We start from the raw sequence: 15,782 nt of genomic DNA, 5'->3' as shown, positions 1-15,782 counted from the left end.
TACCCAGAATGATCGGGAACTCATGATTCTCCTGCCTTTATTTTCCAAGTGCTGGGATTTCAGGTACTATCATGCCTGGCTCTTGTACTATCTTTACATACAGTAATATTACTACTTCAAAATAACACTACAGTTAGCACCATGAAATAACAGATGAACATCTTGTTAAAGTTCCCAAATCAGTTGACTTTTAAGACCATGAAACACAAAAAGGGTTTGAGGAGGACTTCAGAACTGAAGAGCATCTCAACTTCCAGGACCACAGCACCAACAACACAAAAAAAGACAAACTATCATCGCCAGCAAGGTCTCGACAGCTAGACTTCTACCCTACAATCCCAGTACTCAAGAGGTGGGGGAAGGAGGAGCCTGAGTTCCAAGACAGCCTGGGCTACAGAGACTATTTCAAAGGCAAAAAGAATGGAAATTAAGAAACAAATAATTATTAAATGCAGCCACATTAAGCACACTAGACATCCTGTTAAAGACTGAAAGGTGGAATGACTCTTCATGTGGCCTCAACAACTAGAGCAGAGAGAGGCTCTCCCTAAAGCTGGAGCCTAACTTGGTATCCTGTTCTCCAATAGGGCGGACTTATCTTTCCTTAGTGGGAGAGGATGTGCCTAATCCTGCAGAGACTTGATGTGCCAGGATTGGGGGATACTGTGGAGGGCAGGGTGCACCCTCAGAGGAGAAGGGGAGGGGAGTGGAGGAAGGCACTCTTATGAGTGGTTACTGGGAGAGGGGATAGCCTTTTGGATGTAAATAAATACAATTTTAAAAGAAGGTAGACTTAAGTTCCTGAAGTTTCTGCTGGCCTCACATATCCCGGACTGGCTGAAGAAGCTAACGCCTGGATAATGCCAATGGTTACACATAATCCTCCTCTTTTCCCCACCCAAGAAGACCCTGCTCTCCCAAGGTGAAGGATCAGGAAAGGAGAGTCAAGGGGGCAGCAAGAGAGAGAATCTATGTGAATGTTAAAAAAAAAAAAATACTCCACTCCAGTCAAACCCCACAGAAAACCCGGCATCTACTCTGTCCTCGCCAGCACCAAGAGACAGCTAGACTTATACCTGACCCAGCTCTAAGGAAGCATCCAGGTGCTGCCACAGACAACTGAGTGGAGATGGTTTCCTTAGTGAGCACTCACTACCACAGTGCCTGGAGGCCAAATGGAAGGAAAAATCAGGGCCTTCTTGTCCTTCTCAAATAGGATGTCAGCAGGACCCACGGAGTCTCCACTTCCAACCCTACCAGCAGCTTATGCAAAGGTGTAAAGAAAAAAAAACTTAAGAAGGGAACCCTGGAACTGAAAATATAACAACTCAAAGTAAAAGTTCAATTGAGGAATCCAGCAGTCAATGGAGCTGGAGAAAGATAAGAAACAGTAAACTGAAAGAATAAAAATTACTCAATTTGAATAAGAGATTAAAAACAGTTAAGTGAGTGGGAGGGACACAGTCTCAGGGATCCCAGAGACAAGAAATAATCTGATACCTGAGTCCTACAAAGAATAGATTGTACCTTTGAAGTATTTGAAGAAATAAAAGCTACATTTCTCTAAATATAACAAAACATAAAACCTACTGTCTGAAACAGGTGACTAAAATCAAACAATATAAGCCAAGGAAACCATTCCAGGAGCTAAGGACATATCTTAGTTGGTAGAGCTATTGCTTAGCATGCAAGAAGCCCTAGGTTCCATTCCTAGTATTGGGACAGGAGAACACACTTGTAATCTCAGCACTCCGGAGATAAAGGAGGATTAGATGAGAAGTTTGAAGTCATCCATAACAAGTTTAAGGCCAGTGAGCACACAGACCATCAACAGCAGTCGTGAGAAACTCTCCTTTGAGTTGCTGCTCAGGGCTGTCCACAAGACTCCCAAAACATTATAGGCCATTGCTATTGTCCTTGGTTACCCCCAGAGATGGAAGCAAGTCCCTACTGGTAAAAAGGCCATGCACTTCAGACATAATGCACAGAGATCTGTCCATAGTTAGAACTGATTTGAAAACCTCCTCACTTAGGATTGGTTCTCACAATACCAGAAAGCACCATGTAAGCTTCCGAAGGAGGGAATTAGCCAATAGTCCCTCCTAGCTATGGCAACCATGAACCACAATAACAACCAGCATGGCTGATAACTCTATAGTGGCATGCATATCTTGGGAGTAACCAACAGCTCTCTAACTGGACTAAAGCTTGGTCAACAAGAAGGAAATCATGCCTGGTTCTGGAAACCTAGCCAACTACCCAGAAATAGAGAAGTCACAGATCTTGGATGAGAACATACAATTGCCTCTTTACTAAACCAACATAACCACCACCGACATTCTAAATATTTATCTTTATACCCACAGTTAAGTGTAGTACTCGACTCTCATCAAGGAAACTTCTCTTTGCAACATATGGAGACTATTAACAGAAAACTGCAACCAATCAAAATGCAAAGTTGTGGAGCCCAGGCCTAACTGATCCATCTACAACATAACTCCTGCACCCAGGGCTATGGGCACATTGTGGAAAATGGGGTAGAAACATTTTAAGAACCAAAGGAACAGGGAGTTTGCTGTGATACTGTGTCTCCTAGGAATTTCAGAAGCTACACCCAGAAAGTTTTCAGCAACATAATACCTAACAGGGACTGAATAAAGACAACAATAGGCATGCTAATGTGAATGGGAAAGGCTGGCAACGCCTCAACTACAGACAATGGACTACAGGCAACTAAAGGATGCTGAGAACAAAAATCCTCCTTAGGAAACAGCACAATAAATGGTTATCACATACTAAGTGGTCAGCCCTGAAAACAAATACATTCAAGTAACATTACATCGATTGAGCAGGTTGTATTTACATATTTAGGAATATATACATATACATATGTATATATACACATATATACACATATACTTACATACATGTACAAATATTTTTTTAAAAAAAGAGGCTATGAATTTTAAAGAGAGCAAGGGAAAGCGATACATGGAAGGGTTTGGAAGGAAGAATGGGAAGGGGTAAATGATTTAACTATAACATCAAAAATAAAATAAAAATAAAAAATTCCAAAACACAAATTATGTTGAATGTAGAAACGTTCTCAATCTTAAATCTTAAAAGTAGCACTAGGGCTGGATAGTGGTAGTGCACGCCTTTAATCCCAGCACTCAAGAGGCAGAGGCAGGCAGATCTCTGAGTTTGAGGGCAGCCTGGTCTACAGAGTGAGTTTCAAGACAGCCAGGGTTACAGAGAAACTCTGTCTAGAAAAACAAAACAAAATAAAACAAGTGGTAATAGGAAAATGACACCCCATCTATAGATAAAACCATGACATAAAGACAATTTCTCATTAAAAAACTACAGAGATCAAGAGTCAGGCATGGTGGCATATGCCTTTAATCCCAATACTCCTGAGGCAGAGAGACAGGAGGATCTCTATGAGTTGAAAACCAGTCTACATAATGAGTTCCAGGACAGACAGGGTTATGTAGACAGACTGTCTAAAAAAACAACAGAGGCTAAACCAAGGTCTCTAAACAGAAAGAAAAAGATAGAAACATCAACTATTAGTTTGGTTTGTCTTGTGCCAATTACAGTGTATGTAGAGGAAATGTGTGAACTAATTATATTTTAGACAAGGGAGGCAACAGAAGGAAAGAAGGTAAGGGCACTGTACTTCATCTGAACTGTTGCAAAGTCAACCCTGGGGTATTGTGGTAAATCAGGTATGTAACATTGTATCTAGTAACCACTAGAAGGTACACAAAGGAACACTTTAAGTCAATCAATACAAAGCCCTAAAAGAAGGCAGGAATCAGAGAAAAGAAATATAGAACAAACATAAAGGAATATTAGCCCAACTGTGGGATGAAAAAATGCTTGTTATTGAAGAATTTAGCAGGCAATATAAGAAGAATAGAAGCTCACAAATCACACTTCTGCTCAAGCCTAGACATTACTACCTTCTAGCTGAGTGATCTTAGGGAAGTATTTGGCTTTTCTGGGCTTCAATTCCCCATTTATGACAGGAAAGATAAAGTCTTTACTTATAAAGGACTATTGAGAGAATTAGAGTATATATATATATATAAATAAAGTTCTTAAGCCAATGCCTGGCATAAAAGGAGGGTTCAGAAATATTGATGATAATCACTTGTATCAGAGATGAGGCATTTATTCCTAGATTCTAGACTCTGGGGACAAATGATAGTAGAAATAAACTAAGGGTTTAAGCATGGGGGTCTAAGTTCAAGTATATACACAGAAAAAGTGGGGTACCTTTCCCACCAGTTCTAAGGGCAACACCTGCAATTAACACTGGGGTCCCAAGCACACAGGCATCCATACACACAGACATGAGGCCACACACATGCCAACATACCTACACACATGCACATAAAAAAGAAAAAAAGGGAAAGAAGCATGGGGCTAAAGGTATTTATGTAATTCATTAGTAAAATGTTTACCAAGAATGTATATGATCCTGGGCTGAATCTCCAACATCACACACACACACACACACACACACGTAAATCAAATCAAGTAAAATCAAATCAAATCAAATCAAAATTTCTTACCACAAAGAACAGACTGGATGGATGTGTGCACTAATTATTTTAGCAATGCCTCTTGTCAAGAAATCCCAAATAACAATTCGGCCATCGTTACAGCCAACAGCAAGCAGTGTGCCCCACCTGTTAAAGGTGCAAGTCAGGGCCATGCTGATGCAATCCAAAGTTCCATCAGCTTCCTATAAGACAAATAAAGAAATATACAGAAGGGGTCTTGGTCATAAAGGACAATACATATAGAATGATTTCTGTAAGTGTTCATACACTTTTAAATTGGCTAAAAGGAACGAATAATTATAAAAGCGAGCAAAAACTTTTGGAAACAGTCATGATCAATCTCTTACTTAAATGGGTATAATAATGGACCTCTGTACTTTGCGGTCAATGGGCAGAGTATTATAGAAGTTACTAGAAGAGTTCTTTGATTACAGGAAATTATAAAAGCTATGAAATAGCCTGTGTTTCTGACATTAAGAAAATTACATTATTTTACATCAGTGCCAAGTCTTAAAAAATAACCACAATGAAGCACAGGAAATCTTACAGGTATACAACTACAGTGATCATTATTACTATGTAAACACACTTATCAAAACTTGTAAAGCACTCACAAAAAAGTTCCTGCACAGATGATGGTACTGTTTGTTTAAAAAGTCCTTCTGTTTAAGTTGTGAATATTTTTTCCTTTTATTTAAAGAAACGTGAACCTCAAGATTTAAAAAAGTACTGTGAGATTTCCAGCCAAACTTGTACATTACCTCAAAGTTATACTCCATTTTTACCATAGCAATATGTGTATGAGAGATTTAATTATTTGTCACCAAACAAATAAAAGGCAGTCACCATTTCTCACATATAACAACAAAACTAAACTCACCTCTGGATAGTTCTGCCCAAAGGACTCTGCAACAAGGCAAAGAAAGAAAGGAGATGAAACATAAGTCACAAACAAAGGTCCACACAGCCCATCAACAGCACACAGCAGCACTGGCCAAGTGTGGGTGGGAGGCTGACACATGCTTAGGGGCTCCATGGGGTCACACTACTCATCACCACAGGCAGATGGCATTTGCCTTTTACTTCTGTCATTTCCTAAGCGTGCAGTACAGTGTTTCTGAGGCTGTAATACAATAACAGGAGCTGTGTGCTGACAAGGTGAGCCTACCATAAGCATCTGCTTAAGGACCTCAACAAGAAGCCTCTGGCTCTGAGTTTTGCAGCCATAAGCCTTTAGATCTCAAGCATTAGAACTATAAAACTGTGAGTTCAGAACACTCGGCCACTAGAATGCAGACTCACCAACTGTCCTCAAAGTCTACCCTATTTTCTTGTCATAGTCCTACTTGACAAAAACCCCCAGCCAGTCCTTACTAGCACATACAATTATGAAAGAAGGGAATGGATGCAAATGCTGAACTGTATCCAGAAAAGTGTTCTTGAATATCGTTTTTAAAGTGACTAAAGTAGAACATGTGTTACAGAGATGTGCAGAGCTGGGGCTGGAGAGGTGTCTCAGTGGCTAAAGTGCTTGCAGGGTAACACTGAGACCACCACCTGAAAAGGAAAACACTACAGACATTACAAAGTGACTTGCTTCTTTCATTTACTAACATAGCTGGTGTTTCTTTCCCAATCAATAGATTACATTCACATGATTGAGAAGTAGACAAAATGCATACTCATTCAAACATAAAAAACAAAAATCAGGGCCAGTAAGATGGCTCAGTAGGTAAAGGGGCTGAGAGTCAAGCCTGCAGCCCTGAGTTTGATTCCCCAGGACCCATAAAGTAAGAGAAAACCAGCACCCACAAGTTGTTCCTTGACCTCCACATGCACCCCCCCACACACCCACATTTATTTATTTATTTATTTATTTATTTATTTATTTAATGTATGTAAGCATACTGTAGCTGTCTTCAGACACACCAAAAGAGGGCACTGGATCCCACTTCAGATGGTTGTGAGCCACCATGTGGTTGCTGGGAATTGAATTCAGGACTTCTTGAAGAGCAGTCAGTGCTCTTAACCACTGAGCCATCTTTCCAACGCCCTACCCCACACATACATACATTTTTAATGTAAGTTTTTATAATCATCTGGAGTTCAGAGTCTCAAAATCCATGTAAAGGGTAAAAGGCCTGGTGTGTATACAGGGGAACTGGACTGGCAGATAGATGCCTGCTACTGGCCGACCCTCTAGCCAATCAGAGACCTCCAGATTCAGTGGCAGATCCCATGTCAAAAATGGAAGGGGAAGACACCCAATATCAACCTCTGGTCTCTATATACACAGTAAACAGAATGTGTACCTGTACACACACAAACAGGAACACGCACCATTTACACGTAAGATGTTTCGTCACAAAACAAAAATTGTAAAATTGTTAAGAAAGGCATGGTTATGAGCATCTTTACATCATCCCAGCACTTGGGAGACAGGCAGGACTGAGTCTGAGAGTAGCCTGAGCTGTAGAGTTTCAGCCAGTGTGGGCGACTACAAATTCTACATTTTACCTCAGTCAATCCTCTCAACTCACTACTTAACAGGCATTATCATACTTCATTGTTATAGATGAAAGCTAGGCATAAAGGGTAAGTCCTACAGTTTAAAAAAAAAAAAAAAAAAAAAGCAAGACCCTGACCTGACCCAGAAACAATGCCTGTGCCTAAAATGTAACTCCTAGAATCTTGCCCAGGAGGTCACTAACTACTCTGATTTATAAACCACACCCGCTTTTTCCTGAAAATCTAAGTGTACTCCATCTCTCTTTCAGCACAGCTAATGTTCCCACTTTCCTCAAATCCTCAAGGATCATCAACAGTGATATCATTCACAAGCTCTTTTGGGGACCAAGGAAGTGAACAACAATTAGCAAGGTGAGCTAAGAAACCTACCTAGATTCTTTATCTAATGAGAACTTTTCTGGCAACAACCTATTCATTTTATTCTGCTAGTTCCAAAACACTGTCTATTTGCCATAGAACCAAAGAAAAAGAAAGAATTTTACCATCTAGTTAGCCTTTCCCTATACAGTTCACAGCGGGCACACATGAGTTATTTATCAGAGTACTGAATGAGTAACTGTTGTCCCTTCCAGCCCAAGACTTCTTTGTTCTCCATGTTTCATAAATGCTGACACCTTTTCTTGTCTCCTTACTCTTACGATCTTGGCTTTGATTGCATTAGCTTTCCTCCCTCTGTCTTTAAAACCATGTGCTACTACCTTCAAATCACCACCTTCCACTATGGACTCTCTTTGTACCTGCTTTTTTGGAATCTGAGTTCAGTTAGCTTCTAGTGCAATGTCATCCGATTCTTCAAGCACTTCCTCAGGTCTTCTCCTGTGGGATCCTTGCTTCAAATGGCCTTGGAGCAAGCAGTCCAGGCGTCTCCCATCATGAGGGGTAAAGTCTTCATCTACTTCAAGATTTGGCTGTCAGGAGCTTCTTTCAATAGTCCTATTTGTTTTCTAATTGCCAACAATTTCCTCCCTTTCATACCAGTTTGAGATCATAATAGCTGGTCTATCTAGACCATTCTGCTGCCTTTAACAGGTGATGGTTCTGTCAGTATTTCTTTCAGAGAAATTCAATTTGTAGGTGTCTAGATAGCATGCACCATTCCACCTTTCTAACAGGACCACAACTGTTACATTGCCTTGGATCTAGTCTTGCCTCCCAAGATCAATCTTTCCAACAACTTGCAGGTCTAACTTCACCCATAATTGTACCTTTGCTGAAAAAAAAATAAATAAAAAATAAAAAAACCAAAAACAAAAAATTCTTTAAGCATAACTTTGAAAAGCAAGCTCAGCCTAGCTCTGGCCAGTATTTTTCACTTTGGATTCTGTCTTTGTACTATCAGCACCTGTGCCAGAATGTAAATTAGCCATGCCCTGATTACCAGCTGTAGAATACACCATTTCCTGTACTCATTCATTCATGTATGTACTCAGCCATACCCTCATGCATGCCTAGGAGTGTTTGCTTCACAGAAAGCTCCAACTCTTTTTGTGGGTTGGCATCTCCATCTCAGTAAACTTCCCCAAATTTTACAACAATCCCATCAACAGAGCACAATAGCTGCTTTCATATGCCTCCCCCACACTGTAGTCATATATTGTAACTCTGCATTGTACAGAATTATTTGTTTCTTTTTTCCTGTTTGTGTTTTTTATCCAGGGTAGAAAGCAGTATTATCTTATTGTTTTCAGATGATACAAGTCAATCTACTGAAAATGAATTAATCATCACAGCCCATGAAAACAAGTTTTTAAGAAGAAAATAGATTAGAGCAGGAAATATCAGAAGATAATGAACAAAAGGATTAAATATCATTTCAAAAAATTCTAGGGCTGGAGAGATGGCTCAAGAGGTTAAAAGCACTTGCTGTAAAGCATGAACCCGAAGTTCAGATCCTGGCACACACAGAAGTCCAGCACTGCCCTGCTCAGGCTAATAATCCCAGCACTAAAGGGGGCAGAGATAGGAAGGGGTTTGCTGGCTACCAGTCCAACTGAGAAGCATGAGCTCCAGGGTGATAGAAAAGATTCTGCCCTCAAAGAAGGAGAGCAAAGACTGACGAAAGTCAATCCATCACTCCTTTCTCTGGCCTCTTGAGTGCACAAACACCCACACACATCCACACAAACATAGGCATACACCACAGACACACCCATGCCAGAAATAGTCTAACTACACAAGTCACCTGAGTGGCACATCCCACAACCTAGTCTATCCTTAGCTTCCTTTATCTGGCCAGATGTCCTTCACTGTGTAACTATTCCCACAATCATATCACCTCTGTTCTTTCCTGCTTATATACAATCACTAACTTTCTCACTTTAAAACTCAGTCACTTCTACAAGAGATTTCCTCTTTGGAGACCCAGATCTCTTTTTAATTGCTGAATCAGTCAATATAAAATATTCCTAAGTTTCCCCTTTATGAACCTTCTGAATCATTCAAAGGAACTTTCTCCATGACGCACACTGCTAACTCTTTCAAAGGACTATTAGCTTTTCTCTTTTCCTCTGCTAAATACGGATCATCTCTCTTGGTCTCTACTTCTCCCACACCCTCCTAAAATCACTTTCATCTTAGACTGCTAAGGAGTGCAAGCTGCCCAGAGATGAAATGGAGCAGGCTGTTCTCAGCTTTCAGACTCAAGTGCTGTCTTGACACTCAGCTGATGTCTATGAAAGGAACTGCTAACTTGTATCCTCTCCTAGATGCTATACCTGGGGAAATATATGGAAGGCACCTGAAAATGTGCTTAGCTCACAAAAGCACTGCGTATGTTAGGTAAATTATAGTTATTTGCTCATCATTTTCCTTCCAGGTAAATACCCAAAGATGTTGTCCCTGACAATTTTCTGCCCCTCTCATCTTTTCCCTTCCACCTATTCACACCGAGGCACAGGGTTTCAATAAGCCAAAACAAATGGTGATCATAAGTCAAGACTCTAAGCTCTCGGTCTATATCCAACATATCCAAGCTACCTTTCAAATATCCTTGCATCTCATTAACCCAGCACCATTATTTTGTAGTTCATTTTCTCATTACCAGTATACTCAAATCCTGCCTCCTCAATGTTTTTTCTTTCCATGTTTCAGTTCACAAATGTCACTCAAACACTGTGGTCTTCCAGACGGGTTTTATATTGTCTCAACATTCAACTGTGCATTATTACTGTTAGAAAAACGTTATAAATCAGTGCTCCCGCTGAGTTGTTGATGGATCTGCCCTATCTTCCTTAAAAACTAAACTGACCAACCTGGTATCCACGAGCCTCCACAAAATAAACAGCACCAATCTGAACTCTTGGTTATCTCTTTATTACAATATCCACATTTTGGCAAAGCAGAAAAATGATCTCACTGAAGGGCTGCAGAGATGGTTCAGCGGTTAAGAGCACTAGCTGCTCTTCCAAAAGTCCCAGGTATGATTCCCAGAACCCATATTGTAGCTCAAAACCATTTGTAACTCCAGTTTCAGGGGACCTGACTCTCCTGGCTTCTGTGGGCACCAGGCACATCACTGGTGAACAGCTGTACATACAGACAAAACATCCACACACATAAAATAATAGATTAAAAATTTTCTCATTCGTGTCTTTCATGCACGCATGCTCCAAAAAGCCACTATAAAGACAAAGGACACTTTAAAAATTATCTTTGTAGCAGCCAAGCCATGTAGGAGTTCTTGAAAACAGAATCGCCATGCTAAACATTACCTCATGGAAGGTCATTAGAAAAGACCAATGTGGATAAGGGGTTGGAAGGCAGTGATTTTAAAACATAGTGAGAATAAAACAACTGCTCGTGTAGTTCACATTTCGGGGGATCTACACCTCCCTACGGTTAAGGACCTTAAACTGGCAGTCAAGATGACTGGATTCCAAATGCCAACTACTCCACTTAGTGCCGAATCACAACACTCTTGCCCTTTAAAAAAAACAAAATCTGGTTAAATAACACGTTTCCAGTAAGAGTTATCCTATCTAGGCACCGGATCCCCTGACAGGTCTTCAAAACTGACCCACCCTAGGTCACTCTTCCTCAGACTGCATCTTCAAAACTCTGGTCCTGTCTAATCTGTTACTTCAGCACCTGTGATCTTCGAAATCACAGCTTGGACAAAAAGTGCCTCAATGACTCCATAACTGATCTGAAAGCGGTTTCAGAAAAGTAATGCATTCTTCTCGGACAGAATCTGCTGCAACTCCACATCACGAGTACTCAATGAATCATCTCAGAAGAGTGTCCCTAAGGTTGCAGCCTGTGGTCCCTCCCGCCCAGGTTCCCTCCTTCCCAGTACCAAAGGGTTTGCTAAGACGCAGCCAAGCCCTCCTCACCCAGCAACTCGAGGTTCATCCCTGCAGACGCTGGCCGCCGTGTCTCCGAACCCGCAACAGTTCCTTCTCCCCCACCCGCTCAGAAGCCCCGCGTCTAAGTGGGGGGCGCCGCGAAGAGCCTGTCGCAAGCTCCGGAGACTTTCGGACTTAGAAGGCCCCGCGGCTTCCGCTTTCCTCCCCCCGCCTTCCTTGTTCGTTTTACGTAGCTGTCCACATTTATCCCTAATTTTAAAAAAGATTAAACGCTCTTGTAATCAACCAATTATAATATTATTGAGGTATAAAAAATTTTATAGTAAGTCGGAACTCTAAAAAGTACAAGAATGTAAAGCTTTTCTCTCCGGGAGCATATAACTGAGCAAGAAATTTCAGGCATATCACTAACCCACTAATACTTACTGTGCTGTGTGCTCCTTTGGTTGTCCCGGCAGCTGGCTGAGACTCCGCAAGAAAAGTTCCGGGCAATTCTTTCTAAGGCAGGAAAGCGGGGGAAAGGTCGGCCCCTTGTGCCGGAGTGTTGGAGCTCGTGCTGCCTTGGCTCCCCGTGCTATGCGTAGTATAGTTACTCTGTGTCTGACTTAGTTCCGTGAAGATTATGTCAGGTCTCTAAAAATATTCCATACATCACAGAAAAAGGTACGATAGCATTTGTTAGGCTTTTTCCTGCGGTATTACTGTGTACACACGTCGATTAAGGCACAGGAAAATTGTCAAGAGAGATGGATTGAGTGCCCCACAGTTCTGTCAGACTTGATGTACACGGAGCAATTAGAAGACCAGCTGATGGTAAATAATGGGCTTGGAGTGGGAAGTGTTTATCCGACTGTAGATGTGGGCAAGTCAAGCTAGATTCCCCTGTATAGATATAATGACAGTAATCTAGAGGTCCTCTTAATTGATACCATCCTTGTGGGTATTAATCCTTTCCTTATGTGTAAAATGAGAGTGATAATCATACTACCTAGAGAATCATGAGGATTAAATGAGTTAGCATACAAAGCGCATAAAATATCAGGTGATAGCAATTATTAGCCATTATTTATCAGTTACTATTTCCTAAATATGTCTTTCTTGTAGCTGTTTGACCCAATAACAGTAACTGAAGCTCAGAGATATTGGACAACTTTCACTCCTTCACGTATCCAATTATTCCAAAATGCTATCCAAATATTATACTACCAGAAATAATTTATACAAGTATTTCTGCACTTCTCAAGGTGATTTATTATCTAGTCTCTTCAACTGTACCCACTGGCTAAGTGAAAAAGAAAACAACACATTGTTCAACTTATTTAATAATAGTGACAAACTTTTCCCATGCATATGTGTTTATTTTCTCTTCTGTAGGCAGTCTGTTGGTGTCCCTTGCCAATTTTTTTTTTTTATAGAACATGCATTTTGGAAAATTTTCAAGGAGGGAATAATATGATCAAGTTAATGTTTAAGAAATAAATTTCCTACCCAACCTTGTAGCACATACATGTAATCTCAGCTCTCAGGAAGGAGCCTGGGCTATATAGTGGGTCCTGGAGTGAGAGAGAAGAAGGAAGTAAGATTAGACGGGTTGGGGTTTTTGTAGTTGCAGCAGCAGAAGCTGCTGCTACTGCTGCTGCCGCTGCTGGTGGTTTGCTTTGGTTTTGTTTTGGTTTGTTTGGTTTTGGCTCTTCTGGTATTGGTGATTGAACCTGACTAAGCCTTACCCACAGAGCCTACCTGTAAGTCTAGCCCTAAAAATCTAACTCTTAAAGACATTGCTGAGTAGGAATTCATGTGAGGGGTGAAAACTTTGGCTGAGTTTGCTGCAGTGACCTGTGGGATGATGAGGATGATCTGAATGCAATCTACAGGAGAGGAGAAAAGCGAGCTCGAGAGAGATGAGGAGACGGAGTTGGAAGCAGCCATTATAATAGCAATTTTTTTTTAATGTGGGAAATAATGGGGGTAATACATCTGACCTGAGCCATGTTTCTACTTTGGGGGCTCCATTTGCTGGTGCATAGGCCATAGAGAAGGAAACAGCTTGTACAAGGCAGGTAAGTTGACCGGAGATGATAAGACGTGGACTTCAAAGAAGTCCAGGTTAAAGATGTATTGTATTTTGTCAATTTTATATATGCATATTTTTTGCATTTAAAAATCTCTGAATTACTGATAGAGCTCGTGTGATTATCCCTCATAATGAATTAGCAGGGGTTGGGGTGTTTTGTTGTTGTTTGGTTTGGTTTGGTTTTTGATTTTTGGGTTTCTGTTTGTTTGTTTTGTTTTTTTGTTTTTTGGTTTTGGTATGAAATACATTGTATACCTTGTAATTCATTGTATTCTACTTCGATGAAAAACTATAATTAGGGGCTGGAGAGATGGCTCTGTGGTTTAGAGCACTGACTACTCTTCCAGAGGTCCTGAGTTCAATTCCCAGCAACCACATGGTGGCTAATAACCATCTGTAATGAGATCTGATACCCTCTTCTGGTGTGTCTGAAGACAGCTACAGTGTACTCATACATACAAAATAAATAAATAAATATTAAAAAAAAAAAGAAAAACTATAATTAGTGGGCTTTGCTTTGTGAGGGATACCCAGAGCTTATTAATACTACTATTTGCCAAAACAAGAGATCTGAAGTTGAGACAGCTGGCGTAGAGAACATAAGTGTATTTGAAAGCTCTCATGTGCTTCTAGCATAGAGACAAGGTTGACAACCACAGCAGAGGGGCTGGGGGTAGTGTCAAATATACTGGCCAAGACAAGGATCAAAGCCTCTCCCAGAAAAAAAATGTACAACTACAGTCAGTGTTTATTGTCAGAAGAATTACAGATTTACTGTAGTTAAAGAAATGAAAAAGGACAGTTACAACACAGTTCTGAATTCCCCAGAGAGAAGAAAATTGAGAAGGGAAGAAAAGTATGTAGGTAGGTCTGGATGTTGTTCTCTGGAAAACAATGGAAGTACTCAAACACATGCATACATACACATACAAATACACACATACACACAAAGACACACACACATACTTACACAGACACACATACAAACACACAGATACATATACACATACAAACACACATAAACATATACATACAAACACAAATACACACACATACACACATACATTATTATTCCTCAAAGTGTTTTCTGTAGTTGCCATATAATTGAAACAATTGAATGTTTTGAAAAGCAGGGAGCTTGACCTTTTTATTCTTATTCATTCTGCAGAATCTCAAAAATCTATAATCTGTTCTAACTTTTGTTATTTGTTTTCAAGACAGGATCTCTCTATAACCTTGCATGTCTTGGAACTCACTCTATAGACCAGGCTGGTCTCTAACTCAGACCACCTGCCTCTGCCTCCTGTGTGCTGAGATTGAAGACGTGTGACACCGCCGCCCTGCTCTGCCTATTACATTTCTCTGTAAGTAAAAGCCAATTTCTTTGTCAGAAATCCCCAGGAGTTTGTTGTGATCATAATTATGCATGAAGTGGCCATCCATAATTCAGTCTATCAAACCATGGCTACCTCCAATGCTAATTATGCTTTACAACTCCAATTAATTGTTGAAAACATGTTTTATGATTCCTGTTGGGAGCCGACTCCTAGCAGCCATCTCAGGCCATATACCCTGACAAGAGACCTGTTTTCAACAGCCCGCAACAGCTGAGCACACTGATAAACATCTTTGTTTAGTGCCCCCAGCTGCAAGGCACACGTGGTATCCATGGCTACAAGGCACATGACATAGCGCCTTCAGCTGTGTTCCCGTGCTTGTCCACAAGGGCAAGGCACGTGGTAAAGTGTATAAATATCCAAGATTTCCTTTCAATAATAGAGACTTGATCAGACCCTCTGTCTTGTCTCCATTCTTTGAGTCTCTTGCCCTTCCATCCCCACTCTCTCTTGCTAGACTTTGACCTGTGGACCGGAGCAGCCGCTCGGGCCAGGACAAAGTAGCCCCCAAATGTGTGCCAAAATGGGTTGTTATAGATTCCTAATAAGTAAAGTATATTTTATAGATGTTATAAACTATAATAAGAAACCCTCATCTCTCACATTGTGATGTTAAAAGAAAAAAGTAAAGAAATCTATCATTCAAACCTGGTAGCAAAAGTGAAAATAAAATCATTGTAAACTCAGTCTTCCACTAGGTGTACCTGTTCCCACCTCAATCCAGCACTCAGGAGGCCAAGTTTCTGGTTAAAAGCCACCCTGTGCTACATAGTGCATTTTGGCTAGCCTGGACTATAATATGAGACCCCCATCCTTTGGGGATGAGAATGTATCTCAGCCGTAGAACCCTTGCCTACCAATTATGTGTGAGACCCTGGGTTCAGTCCTCAGCACTGCCAAACCA

At 40.7% G+C, this 15,782-nt stretch overlaps 1 protein-coding gene across 2 annotated transcripts in view; it reads right to left on the bottom strand.

Annotated features, from left to right (window-relative positions):
- Positions 1-11,823, bottom strand: part of Rbbp5 (RB binding protein 5, histone lysine methyltransferase complex subunit) — a 28,102-nt gene extending 16,279 nt beyond the window's left edge. The window contains exons 1-3 of one of the 2 annotated variants that reach the window (XM_028764669.1): positions 11,435-11,823; positions 5,455-5,480; positions 4,584-4,756 (exon numbers count right to left, since the gene is read on the bottom strand). In XM_028764669.1, the coding sequence (XP_028620502.1) occupies positions 4,584-4,756; positions 5,455-5,480; positions 11,435-11,453 (218 nt within the window). In that variant the 5' untranslated portion in view covers positions 11,454-11,823. The remainder of the gene's footprint in view (positions 1-4,583; positions 4,757-5,454; positions 5,481-11,434) is intronic. The other variant, XM_028764670.1, reaches the window with a different exon arrangement.
- Between the last annotated feature and the right edge of the window lie 3,959 nt (positions 11,824-15,782).

This window comes from Grammomys surdaster, unplaced genomic scaffold (genome assembly GCF_004785775.1).
Source record: "Grammomys surdaster isolate TR1022 unplaced genomic scaffold, NIH_TR_1.0 145, whole genome shotgun sequence".
In the NCBI taxonomy this organism is placed as follows: domain Eukaryota; kingdom Metazoa; phylum Chordata; class Mammalia; order Rodentia; family Muridae; genus Grammomys; species Grammomys surdaster.
Note: the sequence above shows the minus strand (reverse complement) of the source record. Positions and strands in the feature narration are given on the sequence as shown.